Raw genomic sequence first — 25528 nt, 5'->3', positions numbered from 1 at the left:
AGCGAGGTAGCGTTAAGAACAGAGGACTGAATCTTTGAAGGAAATCCTCACTTGGCCGCCTTCTCTGTTCCTTCTTTTGGAAAATTAAAAACGAGAGGGGAGGATTTCCAGCCCCCCGCTCCTTCCCCTTTAAGTCGCCTTCTACAACATGCAAGGAATACGTGGGAAGTGTTCTTTCTCCCCTATCCCCAGGGAGAATATTATAACATAATAATAATAATAATAATGCATACTCAGAACCCAAACAGGAACCTGCTACAGACATGTAAAAGAATCCCTCAACATCTTATACAAACAACTGCTCAACTTTATGCCTCACCTACCTGGTCTTCCACCATCTCAACAGCAATATATCAAATCTCCAAACGACACAAAATAGTACACTCAGACCAGTCACTGGCTGCCAGGCAACCTAAAACACTTATCTTCACAAAGAACCTAAGATGCTCCCACTACAGTCCCACTTCACCATGCTCGGCACCCATGTCTATGCAACAGCACTAGACCCCCGCCCCCCATATCCAAACCACTCCACTAAACACCAACCCTAAGTAACTATAGCAATCTTACCCCTGCCTCACACTCCAGCAACCTCTACTGACAAACCACCCCACCGTCAACAAATACAACAATGGAAATACATAAACATCGCGAAACAATCTGACAAGCACCAAACAACCGACCTCCCAACTCAATCTTCAACTCTAGCCAGACATACATACACCCATCAGATATCACATGCCCCAGACAAACACCAGTCACACTCACTCACCCGCTTTCCCTCTGAACATCACCCTTCACTACAAACACCATTTCAACATATTCCAAGAACTTTCATGCCCACGGTGCATCTACCATAAAGATGACACCGAGATATCTAACGACTGAGCTGTCCTGCACATACTGATCATAGACAAACAATTACGACACTTCATGAATAATGGTCCAGACCAGTGGACTTGCCTAACTTCCTCAGAGCTGTAAGGAACCTCATAAGAATAGTAAGGAATCCTAGAGCAGAATATATATATATATATATATATATATATATATATATATATATATATATATATATATATATATATATATATATATATATTTTTGTATTAACTTTCTAAAATGGGAAACAGAAGAAGGAGTCACGCGGGGAGTGATCATCCTCCTCGAAGGCTCAGAGTGGGGTGCCTAAATGTGTGTGGATGTAACCAAGATGTGAAAAAGGAGAGATAGGTAGTATGTTTGAGGAAAGGAACCTGGATGTTTTGGCTCTGAGTGAAACGAAGCTCAAGGGTAAAGGGGAAGAGTGGTTTGGAAATGTCTGGGGAGTGAAGTCAGGGGTTAGTGAGAGGACAAGAGCAAGGGAAGGAGTAGCAATACTCCTGAAACAGGAGTTGTGGGAGTATGTGATAGAATGTAAGAAAGTAAATTCTCGATTAATATGGGTAAAATTGAAAGTTGATGGAGAGAGGTGGGTGATTATTGGTGCATATGCACCTGGGCATGAGAAGAAAGATCATGAGAGGCAAGTGTTTTGGGAGCAGCTGAATGAGTGCGTTAGCGGTTTTGATGCACGAGACCGGGATATAGTGATGGGTGATTTGAATGCAAAGGTGAGTAATGTGGCAGTTGAGGGAATAATTGGTATGCATGGGGTGTTCAGTGTTGTAAATGGAAATGGTGAAGAGCTTGTAGATTTATGTGCTGAAAAAGGATTGGGAATACCTGGTTTAAAAAGCGAGATATACATAAGTATACCTTTGTAAGTAGGAGAGATGGCCAGAGAGCGTTATTGGATTACGTGTTAATTGACAGGCGTGCGAAAGAGAGACTTTTGGATGTTAATGTGCTGAGAGGTGCAACTGGAGGGATGTCTGATCATTATCTTGTGGAGGCTAAGGTGAAGATTAGTATGGGTTTTCGGAAAAGAGGAGTGAATGTTGGGGTGAAGAAGGTGGTGAGAGTAAGTGAGCTTGGGAAGGAGACCTGTGTGGGGAAGTACCAGGAGAGACTGTGTACAGAATGGAAAAAGGTGAGAACAATGGAAGTAAGGGGAGTGGGGGAGGAATGGGATGTATTTAGGGAATCAGTGATGGATTGCGCAAAAGATGCTTGTGGCATGAGAAGAGTGGGAGGTGGGCTGTTTAGAAAGGGTAGTGAGTGGTGGGATGAAGAAGTAAGAGTATTAGTGAAAGAGAAGAGAGAGGCATTTGGACGATTTTTGCAGGGAAAAAATGCAATTGAGTGGGAGAAGTATAAAAGAAAGAGACAGGAGGTCAAGAGAAAGGTGCAAGAGGTGAAAAAAGGGCAAATGAGAGTTGGGGTGAGAGACTATCAGTAAATTTTAGGGAGAATAAAAAGATGTTCTGGAAGGAGGTAAATAGGGTGCGTAAGACAAGGGAGCAAATGGGATCTTCAGTGAAGGGCGTAAATGGGGAGGTGATAACAAGTAGTGGTGATGTGAGAAGGAGATGGAATGAGTATTTTGAAGGTCTGTTGAATGTGTCTGATGACAGAGTGGCAGATATAGGGTGTTTTGGTCGAGGTGGTGTGCAAAGTGAGAGGGTTAGGGAAAATGATTTGGTAAACAGAGAAGAGGTAGTAAAAGCTTTGCGGAAGATGAAAGCCGGCAAGGCAGCAGGTTTGGATGGTATTGCAGTGGAATTTATTAAAAAAGGGGGTGACTGTATTGTTGACTGGTTGGTAAGGTTATTTAATGTATGTATGACTCATGGTGAGGTGCCTGAGGATTGGCGGAATGCGTGCATAGTGCCATTGTACAAAGGCAAAGGGGATAAGAGTGAGTGCTCAAATTACAGAGGTATAAGTTTGTTGAGTATTCCTGGTAAATTATATGGGAGGGTATTGATTGAGAGGGTGAAGGCAAGTACAGAGCATCAGATTGGGGAAGAGCAGTGCGGTTTCAGAAGTGGCAGAGGATGTGTGGATCAGGTGTTTGCTTTGAAGAATGTATGTGAGAAATACTTAGAAAAGCAAATGGATTTGTATGTAGCATTTATGGATCTGGAGAAGGCATATGATAGAGTTGATAGAGATGCTCTGTGGAAGGTATTAAGAATATATGGTGTGGGAGGCAAGTTGTTAGAAGCAGTGAAAAGTTTTTATCGAGGATGTAAGGCATGTGTACGTGTAGGAAGAGAGGAAAGTGATTGGTTCTCAGTGAATGTAGGTTTGCGGCAGGGGTGTGTGATGTCTCCATGGTTGTTTAATTTGTTTATGGATGGGGTTGTTAGGGAGGTAAATGCAAGAGTCCTGGAAAGAGGGGCAAGTATGAAGTCTGTTGGGGATGAGAGAGCTTGGGAAGTGAGTCAGTTGTTGTTCGCTGATGATACAGCGCTGGTGGCTGATTCATGTGAGAAACTGCAGAAGCTGGTGACTGAGTTTGGTAAAGTGTGTGGAAGAAGAAAGTTAAGAGTAAATGTGAATAAGAGCAAGGTTATTAGGTACAGTAGGGTTGAGGGTCAAGTCAATTGGGAGGTGAGTTTGAATGGAGAAAAACTGGAGGAAGTGAAGTGTTTTAGATATCTGGGAGTGGATCTGTCAGCGGATGGAACCATGGAAGCGGAAGTGGATCATAGGGTGGGGGAGGGGGCGAAAATTTTGGGAGCCTTGAAAAATGTGTGGAAGTCGAGAACATTATCTCGGAAAGCAAAAATGGGTATGTTTGAAGGAGTAGTGGTTCCAACAATGTTGTATGGTTGCGAGGCGTGGGCTATGGATAGAGTTGTGCGCAGGAGGATGGATGTGCTGGAAATGAGATGTTTGAGGACAATGTGTGGTGTGAGGTGGTTTGATCGAGTAAGTAACGTAAGGGTAAGAGAGATGTGTGGAAATAAAAAGAGCGTGGTTGAGAGAGCAGAAGAGGGTGTTTTGAAATGGTTAGGGCACATGGAGAGAATGAGTGAGGAAAGATTGACCAAGAGGATATATGTGTCGGAGGTGGAGGGAACGAGGAGAAGAGGGAGACCAAATTGGAGGTGGAAAGATGGAGTGAAAAGGATTTTGTGTGATCGGGGCCTGAACATGCAGGAGGGTGAAAGGAGGGCAAGGAATAGAGTGAATTGGAGCGATGTGGTATACAGGGGTTGACGTGCTGTCAGTGGATTGAATCAAGGCATGTGAAGCGTCTGGGGTAAACCATGGAAAGCTGTGTAGGTATGTATATTTGCGTGTGTGGACGTGTGTATGTACATGTGTATGGGGGGGGGGCCATTTCTTTCGTCTGTTTCCTTGCGCTACCTCGCAAACGCGGGAGACAGCGACAAAGTATAAAAAAAAAAAAAAAATATATATATATATATATATATATATATATATATATATATATATATATATATATACAAACAAGAGCAAAGAAAGAAGTAGCACTACTCCTGAAGCAGTTGTGGGAGTTAAACAGTGTAAGAAAGTAAACTCTCGATTCATATGAGTAAAACTGAAAGTGGATGGAGAGAGGTGGGTGATTATTGGTGCTTATGCACCCAGTCATGAGAAGAAAGATCATGAGAGGCAAGTGTTTTGGGAGCAGCTGAGTGAGTGTGTTAGCAGCTTTGATGCATGAGACCGGGTTATAGTCATGGGTGATTTGAATGCAAAGGTGAGTAATGTGGCAGTTAAGGGTATAATTGGAATACATGGGGTGTTCAGTGTTGTAAATGGAAATGGTGAAGAGACTAGATTTGTGTGCTGAAAAAGGACTGGTGATTGGGAATACCTGATTTAAAGAGAGAGACATACATAAGTATAAGCACGTAAGTAGGAGAGATGGCCAGAGAGTATTACTGAATTACGTGTTAATTGATAAGCGCGCGAGAGACTTCTGGCAACTGGAGGGATGTCTCATGATTATCTTGTGGAGGCGAAGGTGAGGATTTGTAAAGGTTTTCAGAAAGGAAGAGAGAATGTTGGGGTGAAGAGAGTGGTGAGAGTAAGTGAGCTTGCAAAGGAGACTTGTGTGAGGAAGTACCAGGAGGGATTGAATGCAAAATGGAAAAAGGTGAGAGCAAATGACGTAAGGGGAGTGGGGGAGGAATGTGATGTATTTAAGGAAGCAGCAATAACTTGCGCAAAAGATGCTTGTGACATGAGATAGGTGGGAGGTGGGCAGATTAGAAAGGGTAGTGAGTGGTGGAATGAAGAAGTAAGATTGTTAGTGAAAGAGAAGAGAGAGGCGTTTGGACGATCTTTGCAGGGAAGTAGTGCGAATATGTAGTGCGATATATATAAAACAGAGGCAGGAGGTCAAGAGAAAGGTGCAAGAGGTAGAAAAGAGGGTAAATAAAATGAGAGTTGGGGTGAGAGAGTATCATTAAATTTTGGGGAGAATAAAAAGATGTTTTGGAAGGAGGTACAAAAAGTGTGTAAGACAAGAGAACAAATGGGAACATCAGTGAAGAGGGCTAATAGGGTGTTAATAAAATGTAGTGGTGAGTATGGGGTGAGTATTTTGAAGGTTTGTTGAATGTGTTTGATTATAGAGTGGCAGATATAGGGTATTTTGATCGAGGTGGTGTGCGAAGTGAGAGGGTCAGAGAGAATGATTTGGTAAACAGAGAAGAGGTAGTGAAAGCTTTGCAGAAGATGAAAGCCGGTAAGGTGGCGGGTTTGGATGGTATTGCAGTGGAATTTATCAAAAAAGGGGGTGACTGTGTTGTTGATTGGTTGGTAAGGATATTCAAAGTATGTATGGTTTATGGTGAAGTGCCTGAGGATTGGCGTAATGCATGCATACTGCCATTGTATAAAGGCAAAGGGGATAAGGGTGAGTGTTCAAATCACTGAGGTATAAGTTTATTGAGTATTCCTGGGAAATTATATGGGAGGGTATTGATTGAGAGGGTAAAGGCATATACGAAGCATCAGATTGGGGAAGAGCAGTGTGGTTTCAGAAGTGGTAGAGAATGTGTTGATCAGGTGTTTGCTTTCAGTAATGTATGTGAGAAATACTTAGAAAAGGAAATAGATTTGTATGTAGCATTCATGGATCTAGAGAAAGCATATGATAAGAGTGGATAGAGATGCTTTGTGGAAGGTATTAAGAGTATATGGTGTGGAAGATAAGTTGCTAGAAGCAGTAAAAAGTTTTTATCAAGGATGTAAGGCATGTGTACGAGTAGGAAGAGAGGAAAGTGATTGGTTCTCGGCGAATGATGGTTTGCGGCAGGGGTGTGTGATGTCTCCATGATTGTTTAATTTGTTTATTGATAGGGTTGTTAGGTAGGTGAATGCAAGAGTTTTGGAGAGAGGGGCAAGTATGCAGTCTGTTGTGGATGAGAGGGCTTGGGAAGTGAGTCAGTTGTTGTTCGCTGATGATACAGCGCTGGGGCTGATTCGGGTGAGAAACTGCAGAAGTTGGTGACTGAGTTTGGTAAAGTGTGCGAAAGAAGAAAGTTGAGAGTAATTGTGAACAAGAGCAAGGTTATTAGGTACAGTAGGGTTGAGGGACAAGTTAAATGGGAGGTAAGTTTGAATGGAGAAAAACTGAAGGAAGTGAACTGTTTTAGATATCTGGGAGTGGATTTGACAGCAAATGGAACCATGGAAGCGGAAGTAGGTCACAGGGTGGGGAAGGGGGCGAAGGTTCTGGATGCGTTGAAGAATGTGTGGAAGGCGAGAACGTTATCTCAGAGAGCAAAAATGGGTATGTTTGAAGGAAGTGGTTCCAGCAATGTTATATGGTTGCGAGGTGTGGGCTATAGATAGGGTTGTACGGAGGGTGGATGTGTTGGAAATGAAATGTTTGAGGACAATATGTGGTGTGAGGTGGTTTCATCGAGTAAGTAATGAAAGGGTAAGAGAGTTGTGTGGTAATCAAAAGAGTGTGGTTGAGAGAGCAGAAGAGGGTGTATTGAAATGGTTTGGTCACATGAAGAGAATGAGTGAGGAAAGATTGACAAAGAGGATATATGTGTCAGAGGTGAAGGGAAGAAGAAGTGGGAGACCAAATTGGGGGTGGAAGAATGGAGAAAAAAAAAAAAATTGAGCGATCGGGAACTGAACATACAGGAGGGTGAATGGCGTGCAAGGAATAGAATGAATTGGAACGATGTGGTATACCGGGGTGGACGTGTTGTCAGAGAATTGAATCAGGGCATGTGAAGCGTCTTGGGTAAACCATGGAAAGTTTTGAGTGGCCTAGATGTGGAAAGGGAGCTGTGATTCGGTGCATTACACATGACAGCTAAAGACTGAGTGTGAACGAATGTGGCCTTTGTTGTCTTTTTCTAGCGCTACCTCGCGCGCACGCGCGGAAAGGAACTGGGGTGCCATTTTCATGTGAGGCGGGGTGGCGACGGAAATGGATGAAGGCAACTAGTATGGATATGTATATGTGTATAAATGCATATGTCTGTGTATGTATCTGTGCGTGTGTGGGCGTTTCTGTATATACATGTGTATGTGGGTGGGTTGGGCCATTCTTTCGTCTATATATATATATATATATATATATATATATATATATATATATATATATATATATATATATATATATATATCATACCTAGTCGCTGTCTCCCGCGTCAGCGAGGTAGCGGAAGGAAACAGACGAAAGAATGGCCCAAACCATTCACATACACATGTATATACATAAACGCCACACACGCACATATACATACCTATACATTTCAACGTATACATACATATACATACACAGACAAACATTTATGCACATGTACACATCCATATTTACTGCCTTCATCCATTCCGTCGCCACCCCGCCACACATGAAAAACAGCATCCCCCTCCCCCGCGCGAGCGAGGTAGCGCTTGGAAAAGACAAGATATGCCACATTCGTTCATACTCAGTTTCTAGCTGTCATGTGTAATGCACCGAAACCACAGCTCCCTTTCCACATCCAGGCCCTAAAAAACTTTCCACGGTTTATCCCAAACGCTTCACATGCCCTGGTTCAATTCATTGACAGCACGTCCATCCCGGTATACCTCATCGTTCCAATTCACTCTTTTCCTTGCACGCCTTTCACCCTCCTGTATGTTAAGGCCCCAATCGCTCAAAATCTTTTTCACTCTATCCTTCCCCCTCCAATTTGGTCTCCCACTTCTTCCTGTTCCCTTCACCTCTGACACATATATCCTCTCTGTTAATCTATCCTCACTCTTTCTCTCATGTGACCAAACCATTTCAATACACCCTCTTCTACTCTCTCAACCACACTTTTTTTATTACCTCACATCTCTCTTACCCTTTCATTACTTATTCGATCAAACCACCTCACACCACATAGTCCTCAAACATCTCATTTCCAACACAAGCACCCTCCTTCGCACAACTGTATCTATAGCCCACGCCTCGCAACCATAACACATTGTTGGAACCACTATTCCTTCGAACATAACCATTTTTGCTTTCCGATATAATATTCTCACCTTCCACACATTTTTCAACGCTCCCAGAACCCCCCCCCCCCACCCCACCCTGTGACTCACTTCCGCTTCTATGGTTCCATCCGCTGCCAAATCCATTCCCAGATATCTAAAACACTTCACTTCCTACAGTTTTTTCCATTCAAACTTACCTCCCAATTGACTTGTCCCTTAACCCTACTGTACCTAATAAGCTTGCTCATACTCACATTTACTCTCAGCTTTCTTTTTTTCACACACTTTACCAAAATTAGTCACCAACGTCTGCAGTTTCTCACCCGAATCAGTCACCAGTGCTGTATCATCAGCGACCAACAACTGACTCACTTCCCAAGCCCTCTAATCCACAACAGACTGCATACTTGCCCCTCCAAAACTCTTGCACTCACCTCCCTAACAACCCCATCCATAAAAAAATTAAACAACCATGGAGACATCATTCACCCCTGCCGCAAACCGAATTTCACTGGGAACCAATCACTTTCCTCTCTTCCTATTCGTACACATGCCTTACATCCTTGATAAAAACTTTTTACTGCTTCTAGCAACTTACCTACCTCACCATATACTCTTAATACCTTCCACAAAGCATCTCTATCAACTCAATCATATGCCTTCTCCAGATCCATGAATGCTACATACAAATCCGTCTCTTTTTCTAAGTATCTCTCACATACATTCTTCAAAGCAAACACCTGATCCACACATCCTCTACCACTTCTGAAACAACTATGCTCTTCCCCAATCTGATGCTCCGTAAATGCCCTCGCTCTCTCAATCAATACCCTCCCATATAATTTCCCAGGAATACTCAACAAACTCATACCTCTGTAATTTGAACACTCACCTTTATACCCTTTGCCTTTGTACAATGGCACTATGTATGCATTCCGCCAATCCTCAGGCACTTCTCCATGAACCATACATACAGTGAATATCCTTACCAACCAATCCACAACACAGTCACATCCTTTTTTAATAAACTCCACTGCAATACCATCCAAATCCGCCGCCTTGCCGGCTTTCATCTTCCGCAAAGCTTTCACTACCTCTTCTCTGTTTACCAAACCATTTTCCCTGACCCTCTCACTTTGCACTCCACCTCGACCAAAACAACCTATATCTGCCACTCTATCATCAAACACATTCAACAAACCTTCAAAATACTCACTCCATCTCCTCACTTCACCATCACTTATCACCTCCCAATTAGCCCCCTTCACTGATGTTCACATTTGTTCCCTTGTCTTAAGCACTTTATTTACCTCCTTCCAAAACATCTATATATATATATATATATATATATATATATATATATATATATATATATATATATATATATATATATATATCATTCTATATCATTGCCGTTTCCCGTGTTAGTAAGGCAGCGCCAGGAAAAGATGATTTAAAGGCTTAATTCGCTTGCAACCATTCTATGTCCGTCACGTAAAATGCACCGAAACCACAGACACCTATCCACCATCCGGCGCCAAAGAACTTTCCGCATTTTCCCCGGCAGCTTCACATGCCCTGGTTCAGTCCCCTAACAACACGTCGTCCCCTTTCTACCACATCCCTCCTATTCACTTTATCCCGACCACATCTTGCATTCTCCTGAACGTTCAGGCCCCTAACAATTGAAACCTTTTCCCTTCCATCTTTCCATCTCCAAGTGGGCCTCCCCATTCTCATTCCCTCCAGTTTTGATGTACATATTTGTGATGAAATACATGAAAGCGCTTAAGCGTATTTTCCTGCTCTGACTCTCCCCCGAGGTGTACAAGTTCATCTGTGATCGTCACGTGTCTGCTTCGTGAATACATCATATATATATATATATATATATATATATATATATATATATATATATATATATATATATATATATATATATACATATATATTTTTTTTCTTTTTTTTTTTGCTTTCTCGCTGTCTCCCGCGTTTGCGAGGTAGCGCAAGGAAACAGACGAAAGAAATGGCCCAACCCATCCCCATACACATGTATATACATACACGTCCACACACGCAAATATACATACCTACACAGCTTTCCATGGTTTACCCCAGACGCTTCACATGCCCTGGTTCAATCCATTGACAGCATGTCGACCCCGGTATACCACATCGTTCCAATTCACTCTATTCCTTGCACGCCTTTCACCCTTCTGCATGTTCAGACCCCGATCACTCAAAATCTTTTTCACTCCATCTTTCCACCTCCAATTTGGTCTCCCACTTCTCCTCGTTCCCTCCACCTCTGACACATATATCCTCTTGGTCAATCTTTCCTCACTCATTCTCTCCGTGTGACCAAACCATTTCAAAACACCCTCTTCTGCTCTCTCAACCATACTCTTGTTATTACCACACATCTCTCTTACCCTATTATTACTTACTCGATCAAACCACCTCACACCACATATTGTCCTCAAACATCTCATTTCCAGCACATCCACCCTCCTGCGCACAACTCTATCCATAGCCCACGCCTCGCAACCATATAACATTGTTGGAACCACTATTCCTTCAAACATACCCATTTTTGCTTTCCGAGATGATGTTCTTGACTTCCACACATTCTTCAATGTGTGTGTGTGTGTGTGTGTGTGTGTGTGTGTGTGTGTGTGTGTGTTCCCTCACTGTCAACCTCTCTTCACTCCATACGCACAAACCATTTCAGCACACCCTCTTCAGTTATCTCAAACATACTCTTATTACCACATTTCGCTCTTACCCTATCACTTCTTACTCCGTCAAATCCTCCTCAGAACACATATCGTCCAGAACAAAACTAATTTCCAGCACCTTTACCCACCTCCACAGCCCATGCCCGACAGCCGTACTACACCGTCGGGACTCCAGACATGCTCATCTTCACCCTGCCAAACACAGACTTCAATTTCCACACATTCTTCAATGCTTGCATGACCTTCACCCCCTCACCCACCCTATGACTCACACAACCATAGTAAGTCTGCATGTATTTGCTGATGACACCGTGCTGGTGGCATATTTGAGAGAAACCGCAGAAGGTTTTAGAAGTGTGTGGAAGGAGAAAGTTGGGAGTGAATGAGAATAAAAGGAAGGTTGTTAGGTTCAGCACTGGAGAGCGACACGTTCGTTGTGATGCAGATTTCAATGGAGAACAGATAGATAGATAGATAGATAGATAGATAGATAGATTAGATAGATAGATAGATAGATAGATAGATAGATAGATAGATAGAGAGAGAGAGAGAGAGAGAGAGAGAGAGAGAGAGAGAGAGAGAGAGAGAGAGAGAGAGAGAGAGAGAGGTGAAACGGCACATCAGTATTTCAAATCATTTCATTTAACATGTAATTTTTCTATACATGCGGCACATGTAGAGAAAAATGACATGTTAAATATAATTATATGAACTCCTACTGAAGTGCGATTTCACCTTCATGACCTTCATCACGGACTAGTGTGATCATCATATCTCTCTCTCTCTCTCTCTCTCTCTCTCTCTCTCTCTCTCTCTCTCTCTCTCTATGTATATATATATATATATATATATATATATATATATATATATATATATATATATATATATATTTTTTTTTTTTTTTTTTAAGAGTCCATGGGGAAAATGAAACAACGATAAATTCCCAAGTGCACTTTCGTGTAATAATCACAACATCAGGGGAGAAACAAGAGAAAAATATAACATTTAGTTGATATACATCGAAGAGACGTAGCTAGAACGCCATTTGGTAAACATGCGATTGTCCAGGACAGACAACGAGCGTATCATAAACATCATTTTACAAATTTTATCAACAATAAAGTTATCCAATTTGTATAGACCATCACTAATATTAAGATTATAATTCTTTGCATATTTAATAATAGAAGATTCAATGATATTTCTCGTGGTAATAGAGTTAAAGTACCCTAGATCTTTCAATGATAAATCCCTTAAGTTAGCAAAGAAATCATAGAGTTGAGCCCAAACCTCCCATTGACACCAAGAATCTTTTAGTTCTCCATTTTAATAATAATTTTACTTTACTTCCCATGTTGCTTAAATCCTTTAATGTAAATGTTGCCTTCAGCAACAATAATACTATAAAGAATATCTTAATCAGGAATTCAACAGAAAATTCTTCTGGGTGCATCTATAAAGAGCCATGCAGAAATTGTGATGTTTTATGTAGGTCAGACTGGTAAGGATCTTTCTGTTAGACTTAAACAACATAAATATAGTATAAGAACGGGACAAGAATCAAATGCCTTGTTTAATCACGTTAAAACTATGATCAGTGTATTGACTGGAGTAATGCCATCTCAGTTATTAACTCTAACTCTATTAGCACGAGAAATATCATTGAATCTTCTATCACTAAATACACAAAGAATTATAATCTTAATATTAGTGATGATCTATACAATTTGCATAACTATGTTGTTGATAAAATTTGTAAAATAATAAGTTTATGATACGCTCATTGTCTGTCTTGGACAATCGCATGTTTACCAATTGGGGTCCTAGCTACGCTCTTCGTTGTATATCTACTGACTAATATTTCTCTCTTGTGTCTCCCCTGATGATGTGATTATTACACGAAAGTGCACTTGGGAACTTATCGTGTTTCATTTTCCACGTGGACTCTTACAAAATACTTGATCACGCGCAAAATTGTGATCCTTTCCAATATATATATATATATATATATATATATATATATATATATATATATATATATATATATATATATATATATATATATTCGCCATTATCCGCGTTAGCGAGGTAGCGTTAAGAAAGAGGACTGAGCCTCAGAGGGAATATCCTCACTTGGCCCCTTCTCTGTCCCTTCTTTTGGAAAACTGAAAACGAGAGAGGAGGAATTACAACCCCCCCCCCCCCCCCCGCTCTCTCCCCTTTTAGTCGCCTTCTACGACACGCAGGGAATACGTGGGAAGTATTATTTTTCCCCTATATCATATATATATATATATATATATATATATATATATATATATATATATATATATATATATATATTGCTATGAGTTCACGGGAAAATGAAACACGATAAGTTCCCTTATCGTGTTTCATTTACCCCGTGGACTCATAGCAATATACTTGATCACGCGCAAAAATGTGATACTTTCCAACATATATATATATATATATATATATATATATATATATATATATATATATATATATAGTGTGTGTGTGTGTGTGTGTGTGTGTGTGTTTGTGTGTGTGTGTGTGTCTTTCATAACTAACAGTAACGGAACACAGTTTAGTTTGGTTGTATAAATGCAAAATGGAAATATGTGACGACTTTTCAGTCTAACTCCTAATTCAGCTACACAACTGTTTTCACATCTGCCATACATGTCGGCACCTTCCTACACATTAGTGCCTTTAATGAACCAATCATGTACTAAACAGGAATATATGGAGGAAAATATAAAATGGGGGCACTTATCTAATTTTGCCATATATATATATATATATATATATATATATATATACAATTTTCATGTTCTTTTGGAAACGTCTTGTGGGTTCTATGTTTGACATGTGGCACGGGTTTTGGTGTAATGACCTTTACCTGTATATTAACATGCACTTCAACCATCTAAAGATGTAAGTTCACATAACGTCTTGTGTACACGCACACACACACACACACACACACACACAGAGCAGGTATGGAGGTGGGAGGAATGGGGCAGCCATGGCCAGCCTCTGCAACATTGATGCTAACCTATCGACCAAACTGGTCCAGTCAATACTCGTCTAAGTGCATTCCTTCACTCCAATGAAACTCTTCTGCCCCACAGCCTGATGCTCATCCCTGCCTCACCCCCACCTGCCGCTGACCACAACAACAGTACTGCCTCTTGGCTACAAGGACCTCTGCCATGCCCTGCTGAACCACAGTAAACAACAGAACTTCCGGCTTTTCTGGGGATAATATGAATTTCTCTGTGAAAATCGTGTCCAGATCTCATGTTTGATTATGTGATGTCCCAAGCGACGGGGGTTGGGATTCTCATCATCCCATCAGTACGATTTTGTCTCCGTGAGTAAGAGGATGACTGGATGGTGGACTCAACCGTTATTATCGTACTCGGGTGTACGGCATCGTGTAAGGCATCGTGCTTGAGGGTTTAAGCCTTCGTACGCAAGAGAAAAATCATTGTGCCTTAGACTGAAGTCATCGTCTTCACGAGCAAAGTCATTGTCCTCTTCAGTAACGTAATATAAAGTCACTGTACAGAGGGAGTTAAGCTTGTCATAATCAACAGGTTCCAAACCCGTCTACACGCTGGTATGGGAGCCAGGATCCATCAAATACCACGAACGAACTTGACAAGTGCATCCCACCAACCGGACAGCCTGAGCTAAGCTTAAGCTTGGTTATAAAACTGAACAAGATATTTAGGTCATGTCTTCATGAGGTCTCCCATGATCAGTTGCTCAGCGAGTAGGGTGTTCCTGCTGCTGGTCTCCCAACATGAAGACTTCAAGTGAAGTTGATTCCCGGCTGATTCACGTGTGCGAGGAGCCACGTTGGTGTGTGTTGCCGTAGCCACACCAAGTGTCGTGTGCTCCAGGCTTGTACCATGGTCCTCAGGAGGTTAAGGGAAGAACCGGTTCACGAAACTGGTATTACATACATCTTGTAGCTCTGTACACCTACTGTGGTTTGCTTTGTTTTTACACCGAGGGTGAGCATGTGCAGCTCCCGGCAGACAGTTCACAACGAGAGCCGTGTCCACAGCCCTGAAGGCAGAGTAACTTCTTGTTCAAACTTGACTGAGTAACACCGAAGCTCCTGGCATGAGCCAAGATCTTGCTGTACTGTAATGGTCTTGACTTCACCTGACTTGCATCGTCCCATCCCAGCAACCCTTCCATGCACGATCTCTTCAAAAGTAACCCATCCCTCTGGTTACAAGGACAGGATACCCATACCTAGATCGTCACCCACCAACCTCTAATAATAAGACTTGGGTTCCAGGTTTGGGGAAGTCTGTCGCAGCTGTTGTGAAATTGCAGAGCTGACATTTTACATCGACCGGATACCCGTGTTATTGGATTGACTTTTAAACATTACACTAGCTTAACTCTGGGGCTTAATCTAGCAGTAGCTGCCGCTACGTAGCGGAATGTTAGCAAGATGTAACCAAACACAACAAAACAATCGACCTGTCCTGGGGTCACGGAGTTACCTTGCACGAGTTTTCGGGGGCCTTCAAACCCCACAGCCCAGGGATGGGCCCTGGCTGTTGGAGTGGGTTTGTTGGTCGACCAAGCAGTTGGGAGACACGGCCATCAGGCCTACGACCCCCCACCCCCAACCCCAGATTAGCTGGTCTGGTGCACTTTGTCAATATTTATCCAGGACCTCAGATTTCTCTGCCATGCATCTCTAGTGTTTCTGATGATTACAAACAATTACACAGTAGAGGCTTGGGGACCCGAATGTTAAAGTTTCCTCTTTTAGTGCCTAGGTCTCGTACTGATTATATACATATATATATATATATTATTATACTTTGTCGCTGTCTCCCGGGTTAGCGAGGTAGCGTAAGGAAACTGACGAAAGAATGGCCCAACCCACCCACATACACATGTATATACATACACGTCCACACACGCACATGTACATACCTATACATTTCAACGTATACACATATACATACACAGACATATATACACAGACATATACATATATACATATGCACATAATTCATACTTGCTGCCTTTATTCATTCCCGTCGCCACGGGAAAAATGAAACAAGATAAGCTCCCAAGTACACTTTCGTGTAAAAATCATATCATCAGGGGAGACACAAGAGAGAAATTTAACAGTCAGCTGATATACAACGAAGAGACGTAGCTAGGACGCCATTTGGTAATTATTGCACGAAAGTGCACTTGGGAACTTGTGTTTCATTTTCCCTGTGGACTCATAGAAATATATATAAATATATATATATATATATATATATATATATATATATATATATATATATATATATATATGTAGTATTTCACAGTCTCCCAACCCTGCCGTGCCATTTCGAAGTTATTCCCGCTGAACATCTCAGTATTTACCAGGTACAGATAATAACACACCTATCCTGTCTCCAGATTACATTACTTCTTCATAATCCCTCTTGGCTCATGATGCAACGGAACTTTGCAGATTATATTTTTTCATATCATTATCTCATTTTTAAAGTCAAAGGCGAACTACAGCTTATTCAGTGTTACTTATCCCCAGATGACACTGGAAGGGTTTCTGAAACCAACTACTTTTAAAGGAAGTGTTTAGTTAAAATATTACACTTGTACATAACCCCTTGAGGACGACGGTACGACCTCTGTGAGTAACGGTACGAATTCGTGTCATACTGTCGTTGCTATTCGTGTCGTACCTTCGTGCTCAGTGAGTTACTGAACACCGTATTTGACCATTTTTGTTTCAACATCACAACTTTCATTACTCGAGGAACACATCAAATTATACCCATACAGTACTGTCTACTTCATCCCAGGACAATGCACAGCTGAATCTCTGGGTCTACCCACTGGCACCACATGAGTGCCTCTTGATCTTGCGTAGATATCAGCCAATATCAGTCCGTTCTCACCAGTACACACATACATTTTACAGCAAGAAGATAAAGACTAAGACGAAGAAAATGATTTGAAAATAAAATCAAATGTTACAATGGGTCTTACTACAATCATGTAATTACGGTCGAAAACAATCTGGTCGTTTTCGGGGTTTTCGCTACCCTAATACATCATTTACAGCCTTTCACCCCGCCGAGTTTAATGTGATATACTTATCCTGCTTCTGCCTTGCACTTACAACCACTCAAGAAGCAATCCGAAGATGGTGCCTGATGGCTGCAGTTCTAAATATATAGTAAAAGTGAACCTGGGGTCGACAACTTTCATAATAATGTGAAACGTGCAGAGAACACCTTGTACACATCTGGAAGTGCTCTCATTGTTACATATTCTAGGACCTCAGAACATCTTTAACCTTGCTATCATCTACATTCTTATATATATATATATATATATATATATATATATATATATATATATATATATATATATATATATTGGTTACATATATTCAGCGTTTAATATTTGCGTTTATGAGCACGCGATCTGCGCATGATTCACGTGCACCTGATATAAGGTTTTATCATATATATATATATATATATATATATATATATATATATATATATATATATATATATATATTACGGTATGTGTACAGTACCAGTAACTTGGTACACACGTTCAACGGGCAACAGGAGTCCAGACCCAACAGACTACGAAGCTTTGACTTGTGGCTAATCAAGTTTTCTGGCTGAGTAACGGATAGACACCGCATTGATAACGGTTCCATACTATTAATTCCAGCTTTGGATATTTTCATTGAGCTTATCTTGTTGGGGAACTAATATTCTTATCATTAACCCTGGATCTTTTTGGGTTTTTACACAATAAATCTTCCAATACTCCACTCCTGCAGTACATTGCAAGGCGTGCTCAATTCAGTCCCCTGCGGCTCTTTGAAACACTGCCAGAATGTCCAGTGGCTCTCATAAACAGATGTAGGTGATGGAAGCTTTTTATATTCGGATTTGTCGTAACTTCGCTCGACCTGTTAAGTTCCTACATTCAAGGTTTGAATTTTTCTCCCAGCGCATTATTTGTTTTCATGGCCTCGACGTTCTCGCGTGAGTGAATAAGTAAAAGTTTCCTGTTGCAGTATTGACATTCCGGCGACGTGTGGCAGCCGCAGCCGCAGAGCGGCGTTGCCAGCGTGCACGGGAAGTGGGTCAAGTGTACTAAGTCAGTGGGTCGCACTACGTGGCAACATTGTACACAGTCGATGGTCACGTTTTAGACATGCGTTTCATTGTTCCCAGGTTAACTTGTGGATATATTAATAAGGTATTAAGTTTATTCAAAGTACTGTCAGCACGTAATTTACGAAGATTATGCACCAGGAAAGAAGAGAGTGCGTATTTACCATGATGGTGGCGCGCTTGGCTCCGTGCCGCCACTTGGCCGTAGCGCAACGGCTGCATCTCAACTCATGCACGCCGGCTACCTCGGGTTTTTTACCCCGTAATGAGATGCGAATAACAAATTCTCTTTCAACTAAATGTTAGCTTTGCTAAAAACATAACATCAGCCCATTTCATCTTCCACTGAACATTTTATGCTTTAGATATCATTATTAACGAAACAGAAGCCAGTGTCAATTTTAATTGCATGAATTGCTCCATGAGTTAGGATGCTGTGTACGTGTGTGCACTTGAGCGTATGCGTATGCGCCAAGTGCATGTAGAGTTATGGCCTATTTTCTGTTTCACATGACTGCCACTGGTGCATTAAGCAGCAACTTACACTAATACAGCCGTTCTAGGAAGAGGATCATTCATAACGAACATAACTCAAAACGCGCCATGTTTACGTCAGCCGTGACGGGCGAGTCTGTGTTGACGTTGTCTGTCACCTCGTCTGGGGCCGGGCAACACCACCTCCACCATGTGCTCACACTACCCTAAGCGCGGGAGACATGAATGCTGTGACTCACCATCCGACCGGTGGGCCATGAGCTTCATGACAAAGGGAGGCTGAGTGGTGGGGAGGCAAGACGTACCAAGAATCAGAAGTCATGCATGGTCCTTCATGTCCACACATGAGGAGTGCTATATAGTCAGTGATAACAGCGACTCTCAGCCGTGCTTGCACCGGTAACATTAAACATTTCATTACATTGTGCTTGAAATGTACACAACCATACATAATTACAAGGAATTTATTTATCATTTGGCCACTGTGTACTAAGGATAAATTTTCCCACCCACACACCCACCCCCAGGCGCCCCCACCCACCAGCCGGTTATATCACCCACATATACTGCTCTCAAGTGCCCCTAGGGCTAAGCAACGCACCCACTACTGAAGGCAAGGAGTGCGGGCGTGAGGGCGTGGGTGTGCGGGCGTGCGGGCTGGACGTTACCTGGCTGGGTATCTGGGGAGGATGAGAGTGTGTCTGACGAGACGGGGGTAACTTGGCTCGGGGAGATGCGTTCAATATCACACCCGCCAACACTACCCGTGACACCCATTACATCCCCCTCTACGCCCATACCATTAGTGGGCGGGTGGGCGTGGATGGGCGGGGGTGGCAGGGTGAGCGACGAGCACTCCGAGGAGCACTCCACCAACTCGGCGTCCACCATGGGGTTGGCCACAGCCATCCTAGAGTCCGTTCTCAAAACCACCGACATGACGCCAGTTTAGTCTCTCTCCTTCAGAGTCCCGGACACCTTCCAAGGCCCTCCCGAGTCTTGCCTGTGACAGTCAAGCTCTTGGCCAAGTGGAAAGTAAAAACTAGGTCTCTGGGCCAGCCTGTACACTTCACTTTCACAAATACAACCACCCAACTTGATAGTCAAGCGAGCGCTTATACTTACAAATTTGCTTGGAATTTTTTGTTAATTGTAAATAACTCACAAACATAGGCTGATAATAAAATAAGAAATAAGATTACAGAAATTAACAAAAATACTATCCAGTAAATTATCGGTACGTATCAGCATTCATATTACCATTTATTTTCACTAGAGAAAATGCGTACAACAAAGAAAGTAGGTCATGGTGATATATCTTAAATCCATTAATGGTGAAGCAAAAGACTCAAAATGACTAAAATCATGTATCAAAAAGACAAAACAAAGATCATGGTGATAATTGGTGAAAATTGTATTTAGACTGTCTATTACTATTGTTGTGCGCATTCTGACCTAGAACGATTTGTATCTCCACTCATTACAGAAAATGGTTGTAGTCCGGAGGGCCAGTACCATTTTCTATAAAGAGTGAAGTGGAGGTCTACGTTAATATTGTACATACGTAAATTGTTTTTCCTTCCTTAGATCACTGATGTTTTCCGAGGAAATTACTATCTGGAATATAATGTAGTATAATAATCTGATGTATTTGATGATACTATAATGATAAAGTTTCCTGAGTAAGTAACGTTGAACGTTATTTAACGAAAGAATGTCTTTCCGTTACTAAGGAGCCAATTAATGACAATTATCCTTTTAAGACGTTAATATAATCCGGTCTGTCTTCGTCCCAGCTGTGGTGTACATGCAATTTTATGTACACCCCGAACTTTGGGTCATTTGATAACGAAAAGAGTAGAAAAAAACAATTGGAGAGTAATCGAACCCGAGGTGAGTGCCACATATCATTTGAGTGATGTGTGAAGTTGCAGATATATGTACAGGGACGTCGTGTTCACTTGAAATACAGGAAAAACTCGGTCTTCTTTTCCTGAAACTCAGAAACTAAAGTGATTTTTAGATTTTCAGTCATTGATCATAAAGTCAAAACCATATCATCAGATACAGAAAAACTGTCAACTTCAATTTTAATCACAAAATAGTTACGTGTGTGTGTGTGTGGAAGTAATAATACAATGTACATTAGAGAACATAAAAGAAAATATTAACAAAAAGCCCAAGAATAAGAGAAAATAAGGAATTAGAAGAAATGTTCAAATAAGTAGACACAATATCTCCAAGTATCAGTGCCGGCGAAAATAACATGTATACAGATATGAAAGATAAGAACCATGCTTCACACACTGTATTCCAGAAGGAAACTATAATATCTTCCAGTCTGGCTCGCGAACCTAGCGGCCCCGGACGTTGTAATTGTACCCGTCCTAAGACCATCTCATGTAACGGCCCCGTGGCGCAATGGTAGCGCGTCTGACTCCAGATCAGAAGGCTGGGTGTTCGAGTCACTCCGGGGTCAGATGATTTTGACATACGGAGGAAGTAGTGGTAATTCCTCAGTGGACTTGTGGTAATGAGATTTTATGTGTTTTGATGAGTATTTCACAGTGGAAATGTACAGGAACTGTGATCGAGAACTGGAGTATCTGTCCGTGCTTGTGTCTATGGTGCTTAGTACAGGGACAACAGTTTTATGTATAAAGTCCATACAGACAAACATTTGACGTGTGTGATTACTACACGAAAGTGCACTTGGGGACTTACCGTGTTTCACTTCCCCGTGGACCCATAGGAATATATGTATATATAATCTTTATTATTATAATTATTGTTATTATCATTATTATTACTATTATCATTATCATTACTACTACTACTACTACTACTACTGCTACTACTAATATCATACTTAATCGTGGTTTCCCGCGTCAGCGAGGTAGCGCAAGGAAACGGACGAAGAATGGCCTAACCACTCATATATTGTTATGAACTCCTGGCGAGGACGCCAATTATTTGTTACGAATCGTATCCTAGCTGGGTCGTCAGTTCATGTATCCCGCACACTGGATAACTTTATCTTAACGTTATGGCATGAAAGCAAACACCAGGGTTAAATCTACATATGATACAAGAAATAAAGAATCTAAACACTTAACACTTAACATTCAATATTCCGCATTCTACATTCCAGGTAAGATTTCAGACCAGATCTCTTTCCTTTATGACAAGTTGACTATAGACACATGAAAAGAGGTACAGTTATTCGTGAGGCAATTCTATGACAAGTTATGATACATTGTTACACTCAGACCTGACATGACACAGTGCCACACCTTACAATCTAGCCCAGCGGTGGCTACGGGGTTTGAGACGAGGAACCAACATAACCTTGTCAGTCGCTGGTCTACTGAAGGAATCAGCTGCTGGATGTTGTTGTTATTGCTGTAAAGATCATCGGACCTGTTGGTCCGACATGGGCCCTTGCTTATTGGAGGCCCGTTCCCTGGTATGTAGTCTTGATTTATTCTCACCTTGGGAGGTGGGGATTCCCTTATGGTCTGTAGTAGGTGTCCCATATGGTTTCTTTGAATCCTCTGAAGTAGTGAGGCCGCTGGTAGTGCGTGGTCTTCCTCACTGAAATCAGGGACTCTTTCACGGAGACTTTGTGTCACTTGACAGTCCAGCATGTAGTGTTCCAGTGGGCGCGTTGATGGCTCCTGGCAGTAGACGCCCCAGTCCTTGATGACGCCGTCAGTTCATCTGCCAGCTGCATTGGTACTCCAGTTGTAGACGGTGTAGAATGACTAGGGTATTCCTGCTCATGTCTCTGTCGTTATATGGTGGCTCCAATGACGTGGCCACCATGTACCACTTGGCTGACATGGACCAGGCATTGTAGACGTCCGGGAGATTCTTCTTGATCCAGAGCCTTGTTGCTTTCTGTAGCTGGTGCTTCATTTGTTGCAGGCTCACTGGAACGTGCACCTGGATGTTGTTGTTGAAGCGTGTAGCTGCTTTAGCTGCCTCGTCTGCTGTCTTGTTACCCTCGACCCCCACGTGACTGTGGATCCAGTCTATGGTGACGGGACGTCCCTGTCGCTGTAGCTCTTGGAGTTCCCTGCTGGACTGTCGTCTGGGCCTTTTATCTGAAGGGACAGCCAGGCCGGAGCAGCCAGCACCGCCTTGACAAGCCGCCTGCAGCTATAAGAGGTAGGAATGACCACAATTACTCTTGATTGGTCAAAACACTGACTGCCACGCTCTCGTCCCACCGTGATTGGCTGGAGGAGGCCTATGATCCGGCCCTCATACTGTCTAAAGGCCGAGCCTTGCTTCTCTGATGACAACCAGGACGGATGGGCGACCTTCCCAGGCATGACCTCGTGGCTGACCATGGGTCACTGGACATTGAGTCCAGAAGAATAATCAGTGGACGATTGCGACATGCAACGCTAATTTGACCACCTGGCTTGAGATGTGTGAGATCCCAGGTAGTCGTGGCACCGGTCGAAGAGTCTCTTGGGACCTCCCAGGTCACCACTTGGCTTACCTAAACATACAAATTCCTACACACAGCCTCTACGAACACGAGCAGGTTCATAACAATATATAGGGAAGAAAGAATACTTCCCACGCATTCCTCACGTGTCGTAGTAGGCGACTAAAGGGGACGGGAGCGGAGGGCCAGAAAAACTCCCCTCCTTGTATTCTAACTTTCTAAAAGGGGAAACAGAAGAAGGAGTCACGCGGGTGGTGCTTATCCTCCTCGTAGGCTCAGATTGGGGTGTCTAAATGTGTGTGGATGTAACCAAGATGAGAAAAAAGGAGAGTAGGTCGTATGCTTGAGGAAAGGATCTGGATGTTTTGGCTCTGAGTGAAACGAAGCTCAAAGGTAAAGGTGAAGAGTGGTCTGGGAATGTCTTGGGAGTAAAGTCAGGGGTTAGTGAGAAGACAAGAGCAAGGGAAGGAGTAGCACTACTCCTGAGACAGGAGTAGTGGGAGTATGTGACACAGTGTAAGAAAGTAAACTCTAGATTCATATGGGTAAAACTGAAAGTGGATGGAGAGAGATGGGTGATTATTGGTGCATATGCACCTGGGCATGAGAAGAAAGATCATGAGAGGCAAGTGTTTTGGGAGCAGCTGAGTGAGTGTGTTAGTACTTTTGATGCACGAGACCGGGTTAGAGTGATGAGTGATTTGAATGCAAAGGTGAGTAATGTGGCATTTGAGGGAATGATTGGTGTACATGGGGGTGTTCAGTGTTGTAAATGGAAATGGTGAAGAGCTTGTAGATTTATGTGCTGAAAAAGGACTGGTGATTGGGAATACCTGGTTTAAGAAAAGATATATATACATAAGTATACGATGAAAGTAGGAGAGATGGCCAGAGAGCATTATTGGATTACGTGTCAATTGATAGGCGCGTGAAAGAGAGACTTTTGGATGTTAATGTGCTGAGAGGTGCAACTGGGGGGATTTCTGATCATTATCTTGTGGAGGCGAAGGTGAAGATTTGTAAAGGTTTTCAGAAAAGAAGAGAAGATGTTGGGGTGAAGAGAGTGGTGAGAGTAAATGAGCTTGGAGAGGAGACTTGTGTGAGGAAGTACCAGGAGAGACTGAGTGCAGAATGGAAAAAGATGAGAGCAAGGGACGTAAGGAGAGTGGGGAAGGAATGGGATGTATTTAGGGAAGCGGTGATGGCTTGCGCAAAAGATGCTTGTGACATGAGAAGCGTGGGAGGTGGGCTGATTAGAAAGGGTAGTGAGTGGTGGGATGAAGAAGTAAGATTATTAGTAAAAGAGAAGAGAGAGGCATTTGGACGATTTTTGCAGGGAAATCGTGCAAATGATTGGGAAATGTATAAAAGAGAGACGCAAGAGGTCAAGAGAGAGGTGCAAGAGGTGAAAAAGAGGGCAAATTAGGGTTGGGGTGAGAAAGTATCAAATTTTTGGAGAATGAAAAGATGTTTTGGAAAGAGGTAGATAAAGTGCGCAAGACAATAGAACAAATGGGAACATCGGTGAAGGAGGCTAATGGGGAGGTGATGATGCGAGAAGCAGATGGGGTAAGTATTTTGAAGGTTTGTTAAACGTGTTAGATGATAGGGTGGCAGATATGGGGTGTTTAGGTCGAGGTGGTGTGCGAAGTGAGAAGGTCAGGGAGAATGATTTGGTAAACAGAGAAGAGGTAGTGAAAGTTTTGCGGAAGATGAAAGCCGGCAAGACGGTGGGTTTGGATGGTATTGCAGTGGAATTCATTAAAAAAGGAGGTGCCTGTGTTGTTGACTTATTCGTGAGGATATTCAATGTATGTATGGCTCATGATTGAAGTGCCTGAGGATTGGTGGAATGCATGAATAGTGCCATTGTACAAAGGCAAAGGGGATGAAGGTGAGTGCTCAAATTACAGAGGTATAAGTTTGTTGAGTATTCCTTGAGAGAGTAAAGACATGTACAAAAGCATTAGATTGGGGAAGAGCAGTGTGGTTTCAGAAGTGGAAGAGGATGTGTGGATCAGGTGTTCCCTTTGAATAATGTATGTAAGAAATACCTAGAAAAACAAATGGATTTGTATGTAGCATTGATGGATCTGGAGAAGGCATATGATAGAGTTGATAGAGATGCTTTGTGGAAGGTATTAAGAATATATGGTGTGGGAGGCAAGTTGCTGGAAGCAGTGAAAAGTTTCTATCGAGGATGTAAGGCGTGTAAGAGTAGGAAGAGAGGAAAATGATCCGTTCTCAGTGAATATAGGTTTGCGGCAGGGGTG

The 25528-nt window shown here is 42.3% G+C and overlaps 1 protein-coding gene and 1 non-coding gene across 2 annotated transcripts in view; one reads left to right on the top strand and one right to left on the bottom strand.

The window, feature by feature from the left end:
• Nucleotides 1-19888, bottom strand: part of LOC139750359 (nuclear hormone receptor FTZ-F1-like) — a 420892-nt gene extending 401004 nt beyond the window's left edge. The window contains exon 1 of the mRNA XM_071665068.1: nucleotides 19465-19888. Coding sequence (XP_071521169.1) covers nucleotides 19465-19735 — 271 coding nt within the window. The 5' untranslated portion in view covers nucleotides 19736-19888. The remainder of the gene's footprint in view (nucleotides 1-19464) is intronic.
• Nucleotides 19889-21203: 1315 nt separating this feature from the next.
• TRNAW-CCA (transfer RNA tryptophan (anticodon CCA)) lies at nucleotides 21204-21275 on the top strand. The gene has a single exon. It is a non-coding gene; the product is annotated as a tRNA-Trp (tRNA).
• The last annotated feature ends 4253 nt before the right edge of the window (nucleotides 21276-25528 follow it).

This window comes from Panulirus ornatus, chromosome 9, assembly GCF_036320965.1.
Source record: "Panulirus ornatus isolate Po-2019 chromosome 9, ASM3632096v1, whole genome shotgun sequence".
Classification (NCBI taxonomy): Eukaryota; Metazoa; Arthropoda; class Malacostraca; order Decapoda; family Palinuridae; genus Panulirus; species Panulirus ornatus.
Note: the sequence above shows the minus strand (reverse complement) of the source record. Positions and strands in the feature narration are given on the sequence as shown.